At 42.1% G+C, this 19,569-nt stretch overlaps 4 protein-coding genes across 4 annotated transcripts; 2 read left to right on the top strand and 2 right to left on the bottom strand.

Annotated features, from left to right (window-relative positions):
• Positions 1-411: 411 nt before the first annotated feature.
• On the top strand, positions 412-3,392 carry dusp28 (dual specificity phosphatase 28). The gene is made up of 2 exons (XM_047028551.1): positions 412-1,198; positions 1,356-3,392. Exons 1-2 carry the CDS (start codon positions 854-856, stop codon positions 1,470-1,472), a joined length of 462 nt encoding a protein of 153 aa, XP_046884507.1. The 5' UTR covers positions 412-853; the 3' UTR covers positions 1,473-3,392.
• Positions 3,385-6,427, bottom strand: proca (protein C (inactivator of coagulation factors Va and VIIIa), a). Its single transcript, XM_047028549.1, has 10 exons — positions 6,324-6,427; positions 5,950-6,002; positions 5,675-5,774; positions 5,220-5,377; positions 5,104-5,128; positions 4,853-4,963; positions 4,610-4,750; positions 4,376-4,494; positions 4,170-4,287; positions 3,385-4,049 (listed from the first exon to the last, which is right to left on the bottom strand). Exons 3-10 carry the CDS (start codon positions 5,742-5,744, stop codon positions 3,484-3,486), a joined length of 1,308 nt encoding a protein of 435 aa, XP_046884505.1. The 5' UTR covers positions 5,745-5,774; positions 5,950-6,002; positions 6,324-6,427; the 3' UTR covers positions 3,385-3,483.
• Positions 6,428-9,549: 3,122 nt separating this feature from the next.
• On the top strand, positions 9,550-12,630 carry LOC124473217 (inner ear-specific collagen-like). Its single transcript, XM_047028554.1, has 5 exons — positions 9,550-9,612; positions 10,096-10,435; positions 10,563-10,643; positions 10,798-10,878; positions 10,980-12,630. Exons 1-5 carry the CDS (start codon positions 9,589-9,591, stop codon positions 11,900-11,902), a joined length of 1,449 nt encoding a protein of 482 aa, XP_046884510.1. The 5' UTR covers positions 9,550-9,588; the 3' UTR covers positions 11,903-12,630.
• A 70-nt stretch (positions 12,631-12,700) lies between these two features.
• On the bottom strand, positions 12,701-19,292 carry saga (S-antigen; retina and pineal gland (arrestin) a). The gene is made up of 16 exons (XM_047028555.1): positions 19,125-19,292; positions 18,726-18,805; positions 18,139-18,199; positions 17,849-17,893; positions 17,437-17,636; positions 17,212-17,271; positions 16,958-17,025; positions 16,494-16,629; positions 16,321-16,405; positions 15,991-16,063; positions 15,479-15,616; positions 14,274-14,351; positions 13,867-13,881; positions 13,710-13,762; positions 13,560-13,569; positions 12,701-13,126 (listed from the first exon to the last, which is right to left on the bottom strand). Exons 2-16 carry the CDS (start codon positions 18,771-18,773, stop codon positions 13,018-13,020), a joined length of 1,179 nt encoding a protein of 392 aa, XP_046884511.1. The 5' UTR covers positions 18,774-18,805; positions 19,125-19,292; the 3' UTR covers positions 12,701-13,017.
• Positions 19,293-19,569: the final 277 nt, after the last annotated feature.

Below are 19,569 nucleotides of genomic sequence, written 5' to 3'. Positions count from 1 at the left end.
CTTGAACGTCAGTACGTAAGTACGTAAGAATTAGTGTTTTTCTAGAAATGCCAAAAGGGACATAAATTAACCCCTGTCTTACAGACATACACTATATGGACATGTCTTATCATTAATTATATAATAGTTTAACATTTGTATTTGCTCATCTATTCATTTATTTACACATTTGTACTTCCTATGAATACTACTTGTCTCTCGATAATCAATGTGTGAGTACACAGCATTTTTATCTGTGAGCTTGGTTGTCAATGTCACATTAATGCTGTCAATATATTTCCCACGTATTCTCAATTAGTTCTATCTGCACGAAAACCATCCACCGGGAACTGTAGTGGTACTAGGACCCAGGGCTTGCCTGACCGTGGAATGGCCTATCCCGGCAGTAAATATAGCCTTCATTAGGGCAAAGTCAGGAAAAGGCTCGAGCTGACTGGCAGAACACCCCCTTGACAAGTCCTGCTTGAAGAATAGTCAGTCACTACTGTAGACGAAGAGCGTGTGTGCTTGATAGAGAGGGCAAGGGCATTGATGGAATAAGTGAGTGTGATTGTTGGTACAAGGTTTATAGTATCCTTGATGTTTATACTAGTAATTGTACTGTGTTTTTGCTTTAAGTAGGCATTGCATGTGTGTGAATGTATGCACTTGTGTGTATCGATCTGCCACAGTGTAAAACTTTATTGTGTGTTAAAATTATATGGTTAATTGTTTGTGAATGAATGTGTATGAACATATAGAGAGGGGCAGACAATAACGTTTCCTGTAGGTGTGTGTGATTGAATGTAACAAGATAATTTCAGCTAGGGGCAGTGCACATTTCTGTTGAAGTACCACAGTCCTACAGTACAAGATGCTTCAGCTGTGCAAGGTCACCAAAGCCCTGTTCATAAGCAACGCACGCTCAGCCTGCAGTGACGACCTCATCCAGCAGGAGGCGGTGACACTGTGTATCAACGTCACCCGCCAGCAGCCCTTTCCGGCATCTCATGTGGCCTTGCTACGCATCCCTGTATATGACGACCCTAACGAAGACCTGTACAGCTACTTTGATGCCTGCGCAGACCGCATCGCAGATGAGGCAGCGAGGGGAGGGCACAGTGTCGTCTACTGCAAGAACGGACGCAGCCGCTCTGCCACCATTTGTTTAGCATACCTCATGAAGCACAGGCAGCTCTCATTGGCTGATGCCTTTACGGTAGGTGTGGAAAGCAACCATTCTGCGGATCAGTTGATTTGTTCTGTATCCTGAATGGTCTAAGCTTTTCCTTCGGCAATAGTATGAGATCCTGTGTGCTGCAATTCAGCAGTTCATACCTCTGGGACCAAAACAACTGACTATTCCTCCTTTACAGAAAGTGAAGACCTCTCGCTCAGTAGTAGAGCCCAACCCAGGGTTCTGGGCCCAGCTGGAAAGGTATGAGCATGAGCTGAAAAAGAGACGTGGGGAGGCAGGCAAAATGCCAGCCTGAAGGATCCTCTACCTCTCAACACTGTTGAAACCAGAATGCACCTTTAAACCATCCAGAACCTGGGAAATATAGGTGGAGTAAATGCTAAGCCTCAGTGGTAACCTGCACCCTGTAGTATCTCGCATCTTATACCGCTATGCCTTCAATCAAAAAACATTAACAACACAGAATATATGTTTCATTTAAATATCTGTACATCAGCCCTCCATTGTGTGTCCAGTTTCCTGCCCTGCAAGGGGTTATGTCCCATAAGGGGTTATTTTTCAGTTCTGTGCATAGGTATATCCTTGTAGCCTGGACACAAATATTTGCTATAGACGTAAACCTTGAGTGCAATCTGTAAACGTGTACCAAGCATCTTGGACATCTGCTGAACATTATGGTAGGTATTATAGGTTTCCCTCCCAAATTTGTTTTGCAACAAACATGATTCCATTTGTCAAACAGCTACTTATTCAAATCAGTTATGTTGGATTAGGGTTGGAATGAAAAAAATGAAAACCTACCGGACTGTAGCTTCCCAGGTACTGGGCAGCCCTGGTCTACTAAATTGAGAGAAATTGCAGTGCCACTTGATACCTCCAGAGAGAAACATTTCCCCACAAAAGGATGCATCTATTCAAAAACAACAGTTGAAACAAGAAAAAGACCACTGGGATTCCTTTTATGGGGAGTAAACATGTACATTGTCAAAGAAAAAAAATTATATAAGAAACAATGCTATAGTATAAAATTGCAGGAAAATACACAGAGACGCATAAGCTATCAAATGTCTTAAACATTTGTCAACACGGTAGAATCCGATATAACTTTTAGAGCAGCTACCCGTGAAACACTATGCTCAGGTAATCTTCAACTGTATCTACATCTGAAGGGCTTATTAGAAGTACACTAGTACTTTCAAGGTGCATTACACAGAGTCTGCATTAGTCTCCAACCACTGTGAATCATGTTGTGTATTTTCCAAACACGGATAGTTGCAGTGATTGTATGCCTTTGCAACCATGGTTTGAACAGCACATGCATATACTGCTTAGTTACCTTAAAATGACTGTGAAATGCAAAATAAATTACAATAGTAAATGGGTGGCTTTTTATGGTCCCCATATCAGTTTTTCAAACCTTGTTTGCAACAATATTGTGTTTTCTCAATGTCTAGATGTGTATATACAGTACCAGTCAAAAGTTTGGACACATGGTTGGCTACTGTATATGTACAAAATGTGAACATTTCTGAGACTCACTGCAGTGGACATACTTGTAGATATGTTAATGATGATGTGGATATATGTATTATTGCTGTGTATGTATGAGTGTTTTCTCAGATGTTATTTGCTGCTTGAGTAGCAAAAATATGTTAATGTGCATCACAGCTATATTTCTAACAGGGTTAAGCAAGAACATCACACAATAGCATGGTCATCTTAGGAGAGCGATCATGTTGCTGGTATTGTGATCAGTGCCATACAAGGACAGTAGAGGTCACCTAGAACTTCTGTAGTACTGACCCTTACTGTGAAATCCCTTTAAAACTACAGCAGTCAACCTTCTATTTGAACTGTTACTAGACTTTAGCTTCTACATGATGCATTGTGCAACTCAGGAAACTTGAGCGTGTTGAGACAGAAACTGTTTATGAATGAGGCATGTCAAAATGGACCTGTTAACACACGCATTATGCTTGGTCGCCTACTAACAGTAATAGAGGAACACAGTTGGCTGGAGGCTTGAAGGTAAAGGCTTGACACTTGTTACTTTCAAAATAGTGATTAGCTCTCGGTAAAACGTAACAATTCCTGTGTGCATCTCAAACAGTTTCACTGATAGATAGCATAAGAATACATCTATTTGTTTTCTGTATTGATTATATATCTTTATCATAAATTACACAAATTACAATAAAGAATCACTGTCATCTTTGAGGGTGTCAATTTATTTAACAAAGCGGCAAAATGACTGACACTTAGGGACAAGAAATGGTGGGCTCAATGCAACTGAAAAAAACATGGGATCAGGGATGATCCTGGTCCCACTTATTACGCACGCTATCAATCCACACATTGTAATTGGAGACCTTGGTGTACACACCAAATTTGTCCAGTTTGCCACAGCCCTCCCCCCATGACACCAAGCCTATGACAAACCAGGTGTTACGGTACAGAGTGACCATGGGCCCACCACTGTCGCCCTCGCATGCATCGACACGCTTGCCCAGGATACCTGCGCACAACACGTTCTCGGACACATTGTTAGTCATTTGGCGAGAGCATGTGTTGTGGTCGACCAGTGGTACATTTATGACGTTGAGGGCAGAGCTATAGCGCTTAGAATCCAGGTCTTCTTTGCCCCAGCCAGACACGACAGTGAGCGTGCCGTTAAGGTGGAGCACCCGCTCTGCATGACTGCGCTCCGGGAGGCACGCCGGGAGGATGTATTTGGAGAGTGGTGCGGGAGTGATCAAGTGGAGCATGGCAATGTCATTATCAAAAGTTTTGTCGTTGTAGTTAGGGTGCGGGATAGCTTTAGCTACCTGCAGGGTCACCTCAGTGCCCTCCTTCTTGAAGCGCTCATAGTCACCTGGAGTATTGATGGACTATTCTCAGAAACATGACACACACTATCTCAAGGCATTACCAATGTAGACTAAGATGGAGTGAGGAGGATATTTGGTTTAAATTATATACAGAAACTACTTACCCAGTTTGACATGGAAGCGTAGGCTATCAGTCAAGCAATGGGCTGCAGTAAGTACCCAGTTAGGATCAATAAGGACACCTCCACAATGGAACTTCCCCAATGCATTAATAATGAGAGCCTACAGACATAAAATACATGTTTCCATCCAGTTTTCACTAAATGTATTAATCTCATATCACACACAAATGACATAGGCTGTACTGTACCTGCCAGGGGCTTTCCCCCTTTTTGCCCACCTCACCTCCCATCAGCCAGGGAAGTAAACCTATTATGGGTCCACTGTAGGAGTTCTTCTCTGTCAGTAACTGTCCACAAGAATGATCATCTTAATTCCAAAAGGGCATGGAGAGAAAATATGTGACCATTTGTGCTCCCAACACATGCACATCTTCACTTGGACTAACACATGCACTGCCCTGTAAACATTTTACAATTCTTACCAATAGGGCGACAAGTTCTGGAGTTACTTTGGAGACTGTATCCCTTGATACAGCTACATGTTCTTTCCAGACTGTCCTTACTTTCCGTGCATATATGATCGCAATCCCCATTCTCAATTGAACAATTTGTGGCTGTCTTAGCTGCAAAAAAACAAAAAAAACCTGTTAAATGGTCTCAAAAACAAACAAACCTAATGACCTAGTAACACAAGCACAACAGAATTGGAGGTAAGAAGGACTTACGGTAGTCACAGAGCTTTCCTTCGAACTCTGGATGACAAGAGCAGACATATTTCTGATAAAGGTCCACACAGGTTCCATTTACACAGGGATTCGGTTTACATTGGTTCCCATCTATTAAACATCACAGTTAGATATGCACCATAATGCAAGAGTTTCCTATTGTGTATTGAACGATAACATAGTTATAGTGGGCTTGCTTTTACAGAAAAAAAAGAAAGCACCTCTGTGACTAATAAATCGTGTTAACATACCTGTGTACTTTGTCCAGAATTCCATCTGAAATCAAACTCATAAAAAATGTTTAATGAAGAACATTCTTGTTTCAGACACAGAACATGATGGGGAAAAAATGCCTTGGATGCCTTACCGTGGCCTCTCTGGTTTGGTAGATTTCCCTGGCCTCTTCAAAGTCACACTTCTCCTCCACACACTCACGTTCCAGAGAAGGGGCCTTCATTTCCTCCAGGAAACTGTTCGCTCTTTTAGAGCGGAGAAGCATGTGCGCTTCGGGGCCACTGGAGAACACTGACAAACACAACCAGGAGTTAATAAGGTGACCAAGAATAGACAGGGACTAAGTGGATATAGATATTGATTGGACTATGAGATCCTGTATTTGTGTAGAATAAGACCAAAACTAGTCCAAGTATGAGATGTACAATTATCAAACAGCAATATTGCATCCATAAACATATCTATAAATGCAGCCATGAAGGCTCTTTCAGAGGGATAGAACGGTAGAAGAATGATAAGTGCACTGAATGGACAAATAAGGATACTTAAGGAAGCTAGGCGTTTTTTCTTAAATGCAACATTTATTACCTGTCATACTCAGAACAGAGGCCGACCACAAAGCAAAAGCCAGTGACACCCACAGTAAGAGGCTGCCCATGACATCAACAGACCCTTCAGCCAATGGAATCTGTCAACAAAAAAACATGTAAGGCAATGTGCTTGAGGGATTTACCTAATGATTATGTTCACCTAGATCTTGCCACAATACGGTGTGTTCTGTCCAATTCCATAGAGTATGGAGGATCACTTTTCCTTAATTAAGTATACAAATGTGTTGGGAAATTAAAGACAGGTTTCCGTACCAGATAGTGAATACCAACAATCTCTGTGTAGTGTCTGACCTTCTTGGTGAGAGCTTGAAGGAAGAGACAATTAAACAAGATATTAAAGTGATATTTTTAGTTGCACATACTGAGGTACTCGGACTGAACATTTACCTCTTTGTGAGTGTTTATCAACAGCTCAAACCAATAGTTCAACATGGCCTTGTCCTAATGATCATAGATCAGAAGGAAGGATATTTGTGCGAACTAACATTATCTTGCAACCCCATCAACCAAATTTTTGAAAGTTTTCAGTGACAAATAACAATTTTAAGCATAGGTATTTCACATAAGAAGTAACATTATCGGTATGTCAGAAGAAACTATTTAGTAGACAGATTTGATTTACTTACATCCTGAGAATCAAGGACGGGACAGGACTGATGGATAAACTGTTTAAACTGTGTTAATGACTAACCATAGATGTTTACTGTGAGTCCACAGTCTGACCTTAGCCAACGTTCCAATACAACCACTTCCTTTTGTAGTTCCTGCAGTGTCACAAACACAAGTCTCAGCGAAACATGAAAATACATATTCTTGATTATTACAATATGAAGATAATATGATATTTAATGAAGGAATGAATAATTATAGTGATTAATAATAATAATAATAAAATGTAATAATTCGTCATCATCTTTATTGTATTTGATGTAAAAAAAAAAAAAAGCTACAGAAGTGAGAATATATATGGCTTGATTTGCAGATATTGTTGTCAACTACTATTATACTAACTTTGGCCCAAGAGTTGGGATGTGCAGGGCCCCTGTCACTAAAGGAATTCACAAACTACACGACTACTGTAATCCTTAACTTTCAATGAATATAATTTACAAACATGCCACACACTCACAAGTAGGCTACACACGTACACACACAAGCATGTGTACACACATACAAACACACATACACACACACGCACACAAATGGGCAGGTGTATAATCTACCCTCAGCATAATATACCTTTTGATCTTATATGGGTCAGAAAGAGTTAACTTGATAAGGATGCAGTTGAATACTTGGTATCACCTCCTAGTCTTACTCCATTTCCTTTTATTTTCATCAAAGTTGGATGGAGATTCACATTGTAATTATTACAATTAATAAAATTGAACTCTACTCTATTTAGCCACTTTGGAAAACCTGGACATTTTGCACGCATTTTCTGAATTGTCTTTAAAAACGTAATGGACTCCATATCCCATACTGTAACTTTGTTAAGTGACAATTTGCATTCATTCCTGTATTGCTATACCTGTTTCTCTCATGCCAACACCAATATCTGTGTGCTTATATCTTGAATCACAGCTCTTCAAAGAGTTTTTTAATCATTTCTGTAGATAAGGTTCAGGTACAGTATCACTGTACAGCATGTAAATCTTGGTCACACTTAACTTGCAGTACATAGGGGACAGCCTGCTCTAATAATTGAGCTCAAAGTTTTTACATTGTCATCCTATAACGTGCATCGTGAGCTCACCTGACATGTCAACTCACAAGGCCTTTAGAAGGCACATGCTGCTGTACCTCACTGCTAAAATTGAGATTTAGGGCATGTTCTATTCCCCCCACACACACGTACACAAATGCACAAACAAAGTCGTTGTGATACAAAGCCTATTAGATGTAAAAAGGGAGCAGATTGGCTCCCTCCAGAGTGTCTGTTTGTGTCTGAGGGTGTGGAAATGAGGCCAGTTATTCGGGTTAAGCATTCATGGTCCTTTATTGTCATTGTACTAGAGCCTTGTTTCGATGGCTTGGGTTTCTCTTGTATCCTTGTCGTTTCATTTTTCATTTTTCACAGAACCGCCAAGTATAATCGGATCGGCTCTGGTTCCATCAAGTTCTGCAGAGGGGGACCAAAGTGTTTTTCGAGTGAAGGGATGGGTCATTCCCAGGACACTGTTGGCATGGTACTGGCCGTATTATGGAAGCGTCCCTAATGGCTGGCAGACTGAGGAGTCTGGTCTGTCATTAGGGGTCTGTTCTGCATCCTGGAAGATAGTGGCCCACCTGGTCTTTCCCAAAGACAATGTACAAAAGTAGAACTGGAAGGCAGGTGTGCTGGACACAAATAAAGCCTAGGCATAGATAGATAAATGGATAGATGGATGGATTACAACTTTTTGCCAATTGATCCCAGAGGGGAAATTCCACTGTGATAACAGCAGTGAACACCGGACACAAGGGGATATATCAATAACAGAAACATGAAGAAATCAAGCTCTAAATAAATAAGTCATATTACAGTATTCGGATCCTAAGTACAAATAATGCAATAAATACAACACCTGAAAAATGATTTGTAGCATAAACAGTGGCACTACTTCTTGATATTGACATGTTTTCATAAAGGGATGCAAAAGCCATGAAATCTGTTATGTTGGACCAACTGGCTACTGGGGTGTGGACCCAAATGCACGACTCCACTGAAGGTCAAGTTGACTGGTTTATTGAATTGAGGTGAAGGAGAGCGAAGGAGATCCGGTGGGGCAGGCAGGTGTGGCAGGCAGGCTGATGAACCGGAGGATGTGGTCTGTAGCAGGCAGAGAGGAAACAAGGTTTTAGGACAGACTAGATATAGTACCATGTACTAGGAGCCGATACTACCTTCTGGACGAAGCGTTGAACTGGCGATGAGTGACAGGAAAACCGGGGTTGAAATACTGTGGTGCTGATGAGGGGATGGGTTGCAGGTGTGTCAATTACACAGGAGGACTGGAGTATGGCATGAAACCTGGAGCCGGCACAGACATGCAGAAAACAGAAATCCCGGCCCGGATTAGGCCGGGGACATAACAGAAATCACCTTTCTTCTTTTTCATCAAAGTCACTATTCCTGAACCTAAGCTACATGTGCAGTACATCACTGTCACATTGTTTTCTACTGTAGGTGCTTGATGGCACTTGCTTGGAGTACAACAGTGACCATTTATTTAAAGGAGCTGTAGCTACTATGAAAGATTGTGTCTGGAACAGCCGAATAATGCACTGAAGTAGGGCAGGAGTCCACAGTCTCTGGAGCATTAGTTATAACATCCAGCAGTCTCAGAGAGATCATCTTTCTGTCCCAGCAGCTTATCTATCCATCAAAACCATCTCTGTAATCAAAGAAAAGGGGCACAATGCCCCATGAGAGGAAAAGGGAGATTGAGTGGTCGATTATTGGAGTCAAAGTAAAAGTGAATATTTTAAGAAGAAATACTAAATAAGGAAGATGGAGTGGTAGAGTAGAGAGTAACGCGAGGATTGAAAATTGGGGGATGTGAATGCGGGAGAAGAGAGCTGTAGGGGGTCTTTTGAGTGAGTGTGGGGGGTGGAGTGTCTGTGAAAAAGAATCACTCTCTCTTTTCGTCCTCACAATATTTTCTTGTGATGATTATTTTCTGGACCACGCTGTTTATGCTAAGGTCGTCTTACAGACAGCAGTCCTAGTTACTCTGTCTAAAGCACAAAGAGCTATCACGTCCCTCCCATCCTGCCCTCACTCGGCTTTGTCTGCTATGTCACAGGGCGTGAGCTCGGTTGAAAGAAGTGTTGTTTTGGGCAAGGCCTATAAATGGATCAATGCCTCTGTGCTGCTCATCATTCCACCAACATCTCAGCAAGCTGACAATGACAAAACATTTCACAGGAATGGTAAGCTTTATTTATGTGCGGTGGTTGGTTTGTTTCGATGAGGTCTGTGTCGATGAGTATGCATGGGGTATAGTTGCAATGGGGTTGAAGCGAAAAATGTTAAACGTTACAGTACAATCAATGAAGGATCTCTGTTAATTCACTGACAGCAGTCTTTGAAATGCATGTATTTTTTGCTGATACTACTGGTAATGAGTATGTGAATCCGATTACTAAGTACCGGAAATACAAGCATTTGTGGACATTTTATGTCTTGGTCAGTATTTTATGTTTGTCAAAGTGACAGTAAAGGGGAAACTTTCAAGTACACCTTTGAGGTGTGGTGTAAACATATTCCTTATCACGTGTCACCAAAAAGAGAAAACAACTTCATAGTAATTAACTTCTGGAAGAAGGCAGATTTTCTTGCTGTAACCAGAAGACTCATCTTTTCTTCTATTGCCGTGCTCACTTTTTCTCTCCATGTCGTCTCTTTGTCTCTAGATGGAGACGGTTCTGCTGAGCTTGCTGCTCTGCTCCTCCCTCTCTTCAGCTATGTTTCCTGAACTTAGAGCAGGAGGCCCCCCATTCAACCCCATGGATCCAGCAAATAACAACTCCACCACAAACAATCCGTACCCCATGTCTCCCGACATGTCTGGAATGTCCCGGATGTTACTGCCAGAGGGCCCCAATGGAATATCCCAACCAGACATGACGTACTGTCAGATGCTGATGGAGTCACCGGTACCCACTCCGATGGATCAGGTGCCCTGGTTCTGTCTTTGTTGGCCTTGCCAAAGCAACGGACAGAAGGGAGACCGTGGTGACAGGGGCCTGCCAGGCATGTAGACCACAGCTTGACAACTATATTGGAACGAACATTTGACACAGATAATATTCTGTGTGCACAATACAAAATGGTGAACTAACAGAAATTCTCTTTTGGGTTTTTCTGTAACCACAAACAGGTCGTTCTGGTAGTCCAGGGATACGAGGACTCACAGGGATCAGAGGTCTTCCTGGGTTTGTGGGTAGCCAAGGACTAAAAGGCAAGCAATTTTATCCCTGAAAAATACTTGCATCCAATGCCATGACAACTCATCAATATTTCCTCCTACTGCACACTAACATGCAAACATGTACAATGAAACAAATTCTGTCTATTTTTCTCATTACCTTCTTTTGCTTTTTGCTTTCCCACAGGTCAGAAAGGAGATGTTGGTGAGAAGGGCATGATTGGGTCTTCTGGATTGTCTGGGCCAAAGGGTGACCTTGGTTTCAAAGGTAGATCACACAACACATTCAGACAAATCAATCATGCAAATGTTCCTAATTTGGACAAAATCACCTGTTCTCAACTCAATCTGTTTTCTGGGTGACTTCAGGAGAGAAAGGGGATCGTGGTACAGAAGGGCCATCTGGAGAACAGGGTCCACAGGGGGAGTCAGGTGTGTGTCCTGCATCCTGTGACCTTGCACTGAGCCAAACAGGACAACCAGGCTTACCTGGACCTGCAGGGGCCAGGGGCCTTCCTGGTGTAAACGGCCCCAAAGGGGACACAGGCTCCAAGGGCAGTATGGGGGATGGTGGTAGACCTGGAGCCCCTGGGGTTGATGGTCAGAAAGGGGATCAAGGGATGAAAGGGTCATGTAACTGCAGTAATGGGGCCAAGGGGGAGCAGGGGATACAAGGACCTGCAGGGCTAAAGGGACAGCAAGGGAGCGTAGGTACCCAAGGTCCTACAGGCTTAACTGGTGCCAAGGGGGACCTTGGGAACACAGGGATGACAGGAATGCCTGGGCCGTGCACTCCGGCCATCATGTCCTCTTTCTCGGCCTCCCTTAGCACAGTGTTTCCCATGCCCGACATGCCCGTGCCTTTCACCACAGTCATCACCAACCGGCAAATGCACTTTAACCCTTTCCTGGGTGTTTACACTGCACCAATCAATGGTACTTACGTCTTCAGCTACCACCTAGTGGCTTTCAGCAAAGTGCTCAAGGTGGGGCTGTTCCTTAACTTCAACCCTGTAGTCAAGACAACTGAGACCACGAATTTGGCCTCTGCCAGCCAGCAGGTTGTGCTGCATCTGACAGAGAGGGACCGTGTGTGGCTGCAGGTGAAGGACGTCTTCACAAATGGCATGTATGCAGACACTGAGACCAGCAGCACCTTCTCTGGATTTCTGCTCTACCCAGATTCCTGTGACATGATCTCCGGCCGAGACTTTATGCCACCTGTTCATGGGGGAGTATACACATGGGGTGAGATGCCAGGCCCCACCCTAAGCCCTACCACAGCTCGCTAAACAGAGATGGAAATATTTGTGTCCTACATCCACTACACACGCAACCATAACAGTGAAAGGACAAATCCACACCTGCACTTGTGTTCTCAAATACGGGGACACAGTTTCCAGTCCCAACACACGCGCCTTCGTAAATCAAGAAATGTTTTGAGCAGTGGCTTGTTAGCTGTAGGTAGTTTGTTGTTGTGCCTTAAACTATTTCTTAATTCAATTATATTTAATTGTTGTCTAAGGATACATTAAATTTGTGTTTGTAGTTAAAATCGTGATTGCATTTTTTTAGCAGACGCACTTTGCATTCTTAGAGAAAATCGCATTGAGTCAGGAGATTGAGATACTAGCATACTTTTGGACTTTATGTCTTCCATGGCCTCTCATGCTCTTCAAACAGGATAAAAAGAAGACATTATTTTCCTCATTAGATATTTACTCTTAAATGCAAGCACCAGTTGCAATGTAAATGTTTGAAATGTATATTAGATTGTTTAACAGAGCTTTATTTTTGATTAATCAACAGACTAAATTGAATATTGTGAAATGTATTACAGTAACCAGCAGTTTGCAAGAATAATGTATACTCCTATGACAAGCAAAATGTATTTTAGAGAAAGATGAATACATTAATGAAACACACGATAGAAGTGCAAACATATTGTTGCTTTACAGTTATCTTTGACAGGTACGCTTTGTGATCATTTCCTCATAATAAAGCGCACATAAACTCTCATGACATAATATGGTGCCCAATCCTTTTTCGGGTTTACACAAATGATAGACACAAATAAATAGTCCCCTTGGTAACAGAGAGAGAGTGAGGCTTTTAATGTTTCAGAATGTCCATTGTACTGTGTGTGAGTGTCCTTCAGAGGGATTAATAATAATATAATTCTAGTAGTTACGTTCATCAGTAAGAACAGATACCTAAGCAGACAGTCTATAGATAGTCAAATTACATAAACTCATACTCAATTAACTCTCTACCACACAAGCGCCTGAAATAACTAGCCACTGTTGTTTGGACAACTGTCATTACTTTCTACTCAATACTGTCTTCTTGCTGAGCCCCCAATAGGTGTAGGCCACAGGGGGGTGCTGGTACAGAAAGGGAACTTTCCTCAGGTAGCAGCCTCGCCCCCTGACACATTGCCTTCCTCTTCGTTGTCTGCCATCCCTTTTAGGTAGGAGCGCTTGAACTCTTCAAACACCAGCTCCTCTTCCAGCTCACTGTTCACAAGATGCACAGACAGACAGGTGGATGAACGGGGCAGATAAGTGAAAGAGAGAGATGGGAGAAGTAGGAAATGGGAGGGAGGACAGAAAGACAGAGACAGACAATAGGAAACCGATATGAGAACGAGGACAAACAAGGTTTGTCAGACCAGGAAAAAGGGGAGGACACAGAAGAGGACACAGAACACAGAAGCTCTCAGATATACAGATAACAGTACACATTAAGGATATGATACCTTCCTTCTAACTGGACTGAGAAAGTGAAACGTGGCACACATTGTCTGTGTCAGAATAAAGCCATGTCTTTTCACACTATGTGTGACATGGTTGAATTGTTGTCGCTCAGGCGTTAACTAAATATGTGCTGAACAGCTATATACGTAGCTCATTATGTGGGATGCACTTGAAATAAACAAAGCGGTCTTACCTTTCTCTCACTTCATGAGGCAAATGCAAAAACACAGGAATACAGGGATTTTTAAAAAAATGTATTGTATTATTTTTACGTTTATATTTCCTAATAACACATCCACAAACACACAAAAACACACACACATAGATTTAGAACGAAACACACCGAGATCAGGTTTAGGATGCATTAGTTGGAACGGTATCTCAACTCCCACCTCACTGAAATCAAACGTAAAGTTATATAAACAAAACATAAAATATGAAACAAAATTCAGTTTGCAGCACATTTATAATCATGATAATGCACAAAGTAGTTTTCATACCTTGAGCCCATCATCCTTCGTAAAAGTAAAAATACAGTTTGTAGTTAAACAGACAAGAAATCTCTTTAATCGTCAAGTCAAGTACAGAACAAAAACGTATACAAATGCTTTACTTCTGCAGCCATCACTCAAGATGACACATTGCACAGATTACACAGAAGAAAAGTTGTATTTTGTTTATTTAACTTTTTTATTTGTTGTGGTTTAGCGATGATTAGTACCTTGAGGACGTTTACTGGTTCTGTGTCTGTGTTTTATTGTGTCAATTTGACTCATTGTATTGCAAACCAAATAACAAATCTACCGACGGGTACAAATAAGGTAATCTGAACCGGAACTTGTTTTCTGTCAGAAGCATGAAAAAACAAGCACTCATTCAAAATTACACACAATCACAAAATACTGACCCGCCAATGATGAGCTTGACCATGACTCGGTACGACACCAAGATCCCCATAACCTCTTTCAGTACACCTTCTTTAATCCTTTGAGAGTAAAGAAGATGAAAAAAATATGTAATTATGCATGGTATGGATGGATGGATAAATGGATGATTACATTCACAGATAAGTGGATGATTGATATACAATTGGCAGACAGGTATAGGCAAAATTACTTCAATCACTATCAGTGAAAAGGACTTCACCGATGACAAAACCCTATCAATTAGCTCAATGAAACAATACTATGTGTAACGGGGGCAAATGTCCACCATGAAAATGTGTTTGGGGGTGGGGCAGTCTGTCTGTTTGTGCGTATTGTGTGTGTGCTTGTGACATCCCTCTACAGGTGTCCCTAATTGCTGGCTAATTGGGAACCCACGGGATTGGTCGTGCAGCGCATAACAACCACTGTGTCCCCCCAACGAGAGAGCCTTTCGAGAGCCGCTTCGGACGACGAAAAGATTCCGGGGCCCGCGCCGGACGACGAAAAATGAGTCATCTTCGACGAACGACGAACGACGAGTGAATCCCTGGTTGGTGGCAGTCGCCCGTGAAGGACTTTACTACGAACCTCCACGGACTGTGACAACAGCAACCGTTGCCATCGAGCAGAAGGACAAATACAACGCACTCTACGAAACAACGTCAAGGAAACACTAGAGGACACTGTTCTGTGGGAAGCGTGTACACGCCACCGTTGTGAAAGGACAGTTTGGCAGCGGTGCCCTCGCGGCTGCGTTACACTGGAGCCCGGAGTCATCATCAAGGTCGTGAGTGGTGAATGGACTGGTGGCATAGCTGGACAAATCCTCTCATAAGGGTTCTACTTTTAAGTGGTTAATTCTTATTTATATTAATCAGTACTTTATGCTGTTTCCATGGGTGACTGGGGGTAATGAGCCTATCGCCGTTTTGCGGTATAGAGTTATGGTGTTACGATTATGTTCTGCAGTGTTGTGGGGTTGCTGTGGATTTGCTAACCCTAGCTTTTGGCACCAGGTGCGGAGCTGCGATTTGCTCATGACTGTCTTCTGTTTTTAGAGCTGTATATTAATAAAGTTATATTTTTGTAAACTCTCACCGTGTTGGTTGTGTGCCTCAAGGATCAAAGTATAAACCTGCTATTCGTTACACTATGCTGTTACAAAGCTACCTTCGTCTAAACTCACAAGGTTGTTGAAGCCAGATTTGTGTCTTCATGCTTCAGCTTCCCATCAAGAGCTATTCCGTTCCTCTGCCGGTTGTAGCTCAACAGAGGAACCAGAGTGTACTTCTTCTGCAGGCTTGCACCAGCAGACACAGAATCACTGGCCCAATAGAAGAATACGGATGAGAAAATACTGCACCGCATTCATTTGAAAAATGCACAATACGAACACATATTTCTTTACATACAGATGTTCTTTTGTGAGATTCTACTTGATAATATCAGCACTATCCTGCCATCTCAGACTTTTTATTTTATAAATGTAATGTTACTGCATGCAATAAAACAATTCTAAGTAAATGAGTCTGCCTGCTTTGAAACCTGGCTCCTTTGACTTGCCAATATCCACTAATCCATGTATCAAAGGTTCATGTCACTGACTGAAATGCTAAATGAACTTAACCAACGATTTTTTGTAGCTGTTGCTCCCTTGGAAAATTCAGACATGTCCTCGATTACTCAGCTGATGCTTACCCAGACTCCACTAAGGCCACCACCTTAACGTAGCTGTCATTGGAATATAGGACCACATTGGCCACCTGATCCACTTCAACGTCCAAGAAAGAGATGGAGAAAAATCAAGAAAGAAATGTCATTCCAATATTTCTACAGATTTGCATTCGGCATCAGTCTGATTAACTTTTTGTCAACATTATACAGCAAATATATATATATTTTTTATCTCAGGTGACTCCCTATCATTCTGTCTTTTATACACCGACATTCATTTCATAACCCTAATGATGGAACTGAGTTAGTGTGGTGATTTGTATGTGCACCATGTAAATATGTTTTTGAACTAACCTGACACAATAATGTCCTTCACAGTCTTGTTTGAGCTGTTTGTGACATTGACGTTAACAGAGATTGGCTCTCCATGATAGTATGTCTGCAAGGGGAAGCAGGGATGTCAATGATGACAGGGAAGTCACAGAGATCATTAGTTTGACTGGAGGACACTTGAGTTGAACACTTACCCCCTTCTCCAAACTGGCCTCAAGGTGCAGGGGCTTGTCTGACATGACAAAGTCACGCGTGGTCTTGGCCAAGGGGGCGTCTCCGCCCATCTCCGATGCATACTGAACCTTCCGGATGAGCAGACTCACCGTGCTCCTGCGGAAGGTTCCAGAGCAGGGAGAGACGGGGAAGATTGTCATTGACAGAGAGCATAAAGTGTTTTAAAAATTGAGGGAAAAAAGTGAGGGAGATAAATAGTGAGACAAAGATGAAGAGGATTAAGGAGGCAGGTGGGGAGTGAAGAAAGAAAGTGATTTGACAGATGATTTGTATAAAGGAGCATTAACAGTCTGTTATCCTTTTTTATTGAACACAAATACAATTGGTATGATATATTGTAGTTTGTATCTTTGTGTTTATGTTTTAGCAACTACATATCCTGACGTGCTGAGCCGGAGGGAAAAAGAAGAACAACTCCGCTGACCTTTTGCGCACCTTGGCGACCTGGCTCTCAGCGCTGAAAGCTCTCACCTCAAACTCCACCGCACATTGCTACCAAAGCAACAACAGAGAATGGTGTACATTCCTGTTCAGTACATACATGGCACACAGACTACAGATGTATAGAAAAAGATATGGGGGGTAAGAGATAGGGAGAGAGAAACAAAGAGAGAAAGAAAAAAGAGAGAGAGAGATACAGTGAGTGAGAGAGAGAGTCAAGAGAGAGCTAGATTATACCTTCCCAGCATCATTAGGACCTGGCTGGAGACCCACAGAGCAAGGCAGGTTATCAGGAAACTGAAACAAACAAATACAACAGCAGAACACTTAGAACACTGACTCAAACGTGTGTGTGCATGTGCATTGCTTTGAACTACAAATGTTAGGTTGGCTGTGCAGATTCTCTTGAGAAACACGATAACTTCTAACACATAGTCTGTGTGTGTATATACATGGTATTACCTCAAAGAAAAAAGGGAAAGCATTTTCTCCCAGTTTACGCAACATTTTTCCCTGGGTCTTGGTGTGCACCCCTTGCTCTTTGTCCTGTAAGGGTGGATAGACCTGACGGGTGGACATGTAGATCTCTCTACGGAAGGCTATCCCCATCACATCTGCATCGTCCCGCCCGTAACGGAATATGCAGGACAGGGTGACAAAAGCTGGGGGATGCAAAAGACTTGTTCAGTTCATGTCAAACGGCACATAATAGTTTGTGCAATACTTTCTGACTGATGAGGTTTGACTGAAATTGATGTTCAGTTTGTTAGTAAGATGAAGCTACTGGAGTTATGATGATATATGGTTAGTCGACATAAAGAGAAACAATAAGCCAACATTGAGGCATTATAGTTCATGACGCATTCACATTCACCTTTTCTGCCTTGGAGGGCTTCAGGGTCCACCAGAAGGACGCCATCTAGAGTTTAGAAATAAAACTGATAGTCAGCAGGCCTTTGTAGTACAGTAACATCACATGTAGGATTAACAGATGCACTGGACTGATACAAAAGATTATTCTATTCTACAAGGATAAAACTGTTAGACAAAAACATCTGTATTTGGCTTCATTGACCAACACCTACGAAATTTGTGTACAATTATTTGTCACTTCCATTCATATATTAGATCAATTGATGACTTGTTATTTGATCATGGACTCACCCACTGGGTCTACAGAGTCCACTCGATCAACAAAGTCCCTTTTCCCCATGTAAACTCCAACCTGGATAGGTCCAGAAAAACACATAATCACCGATGAAGTCTGTACATACTGTATATGCACACAACCACTCTCTGTCTCTCTCTCTCTCTCTCTCTCTCTCTCTCTCTCTCTCTCTCTCTCTCTCTCTCTCTCTCTCTCTCTCTCTCTCTCTCTCTCTCTCTCTCTCTCTCTCTCTCTCTCTCTCTCTCTCTTCTCTTTCTCTCTCTCTCTCTCCTCTCTCTCTCTCTCTCTCTCTCTCTCTCTCTCTCTCTCTCTCTCTCTCTCTCTCTCTCTCTCTCTCTCTCTCTCTCTCTCTCTCTCTCTCTCTCTCTCTCTCATACACACACACACTTCATTGTAGCAATGCGCTTTTTTCTCATTTGATTGTACCTATCCCTTAACACAGTGTCTCCTTGGCAGTGTATCCAAGTGCAAGTATTAGACATCCCAGCAGATCAACATTCATAATATGCCAACGAGTCTGTTTTCTACTGGTGCTTCAAAAAACACACACACACATGCACACACATGCACGACCAGCATTCACCGATTTGTCCTTGGACATCTTCTTGAAGATTACGTTCTTTGAACTCATGGTTGCAAACTTGAGAGACTGGAATCTGAGAACTATTGGATGAAGAGAGGCAAACAAAGAGATGAATAAGATTCTCTTTTCAACAGTACCTCAAATAATACCTAAATGGTTATGTCTATATATATTTCACTGTTAGATTGGGAACATGTAAGAGTTACATCATTAAATGTTTTAATATTTACTGTAATCTAAGAATTTGCATCTCCATCGCCTTCAAGTGGGAAGCCAGAAAAAGAAGACAGACTACAAACACACCCATGTACTCAGCTACACACACAGACGCACACACACACACAGACACACACACACCAAACTACCAAACAAACATAGACGCATACAAATACAAACTACCTGTTGCAGGAAGATCAGAGAATCGGAGAGAAGCAGTTATGGATGGTGCCTCTATTTGTACCTGTTGTCCGTCAAGATATCTAGGTACCAAAAAGGTGAGCCGGATGTAAACTTTCAACCTCCCCCAAGCAAAGCACTAGACGTAGACACTCAATTGGATGGGTGTACAAACACATCCAGGAACACATGCAGCTTTCCTGTGGCTGCTATACCTGGCTGAGAGGATTTAGGTTGGTTCCCCTTGCTCAGCAAAGAGTCAGATTAAATGGAGAAAGAGAGGGGGTGAGAGACATAGTGAGAGAGAGAAAGAGGGGCCGGGGATAAAGAGAGGTAAGAGGGAGACGAACAGAGACCACACACATATTCTTTCTTTTTTAATTCTACAAAACACTCTAATTCCTTCAATACCAAGATGACTATTGTAAAATGGACAGACAGATAAAAA

This window comes from Hypomesus transpacificus, chromosome 10 (genome assembly GCF_021917145.1).
Source record: "Hypomesus transpacificus isolate Combined female chromosome 10, fHypTra1, whole genome shotgun sequence".
Lineage (NCBI taxonomy): Eukaryota > Metazoa > Chordata > Actinopteri > Osmeriformes > Osmeridae > Hypomesus > Hypomesus transpacificus.
The sequence above is the reverse complement of the archived record's forward strand: the minus strand, read 5'-3'. Positions and strand labels throughout refer to the sequence as shown.

Coding starts and splice junctions, on each gene's coding strand:
- dusp28 (XM_047028551.1), top strand. CDS start 854: ATGCTTCAGCTGTGCAAGGTCACCAAAGCCCTGTTCATAAGCAACGCA. Junction 1,199..1,355: donor CATTGGCTGATGCCTTTACG/GTAGGTGTGGAA, acceptor CCTCCTTTACAG/AAAGTGAAGACCTCTCGCTC.
- proca (XM_047028549.1), bottom strand. CDS start 5,744: ATGGGCAGCCTCTTACTGTGGGTGTCACTGGCTTTTGCTTTGTGGTCG. Junction 5,378..5,674: donor CTCTGTTCTGAGTATGACAG/GTAATAAATGTT, acceptor TGTGTTTGTCAG/TGTTCTCCAGTGGCCCCGAA. Junction 4,964..5,103: donor ATTCTGGACAAAGTACACAG/GTATGTTAACAC, acceptor GATGTTTAATAG/ATGGGAACCAATGTAAACCG.
- saga (XM_047028555.1), bottom strand. CDS start 18,773: ATGAGTTCAAAGAACGTAATCTTCAAGAAGATGTCCAAGGACAAATCG. Junction 18,200..18,725: donor AGATGTCCAAGGACAAATCG/GTGAATGCTGGT, acceptor GGACCTATCCAG/GTTGGAGTTTACATGGGGAA. Junction 17,637..17,848: donor AGCCCTCCAAGGCAGAAAAG/GTGAATGTGAAT, acceptor TGCATCCCCCAG/CTTTTGTCACCCTGTCCTGC.
- LOC124473217 (XM_047028554.1), top strand. CDS start 9,589: ATGACAAAACATTTCACAGGAATG. Junction 9,613..10,095: donor CAAAACATTTCACAGGAATG/GTAAGCTTTATT, acceptor CTTTGTCTCTAG/ATGGAGACGGTTCTGCTGAG. Junction 10,436..10,562: donor TGGTGACAGGGGCCTGCCAG/GCATGTAGACCA, acceptor AACCACAAACAG/GTCGTTCTGGTAGTCCAGGG.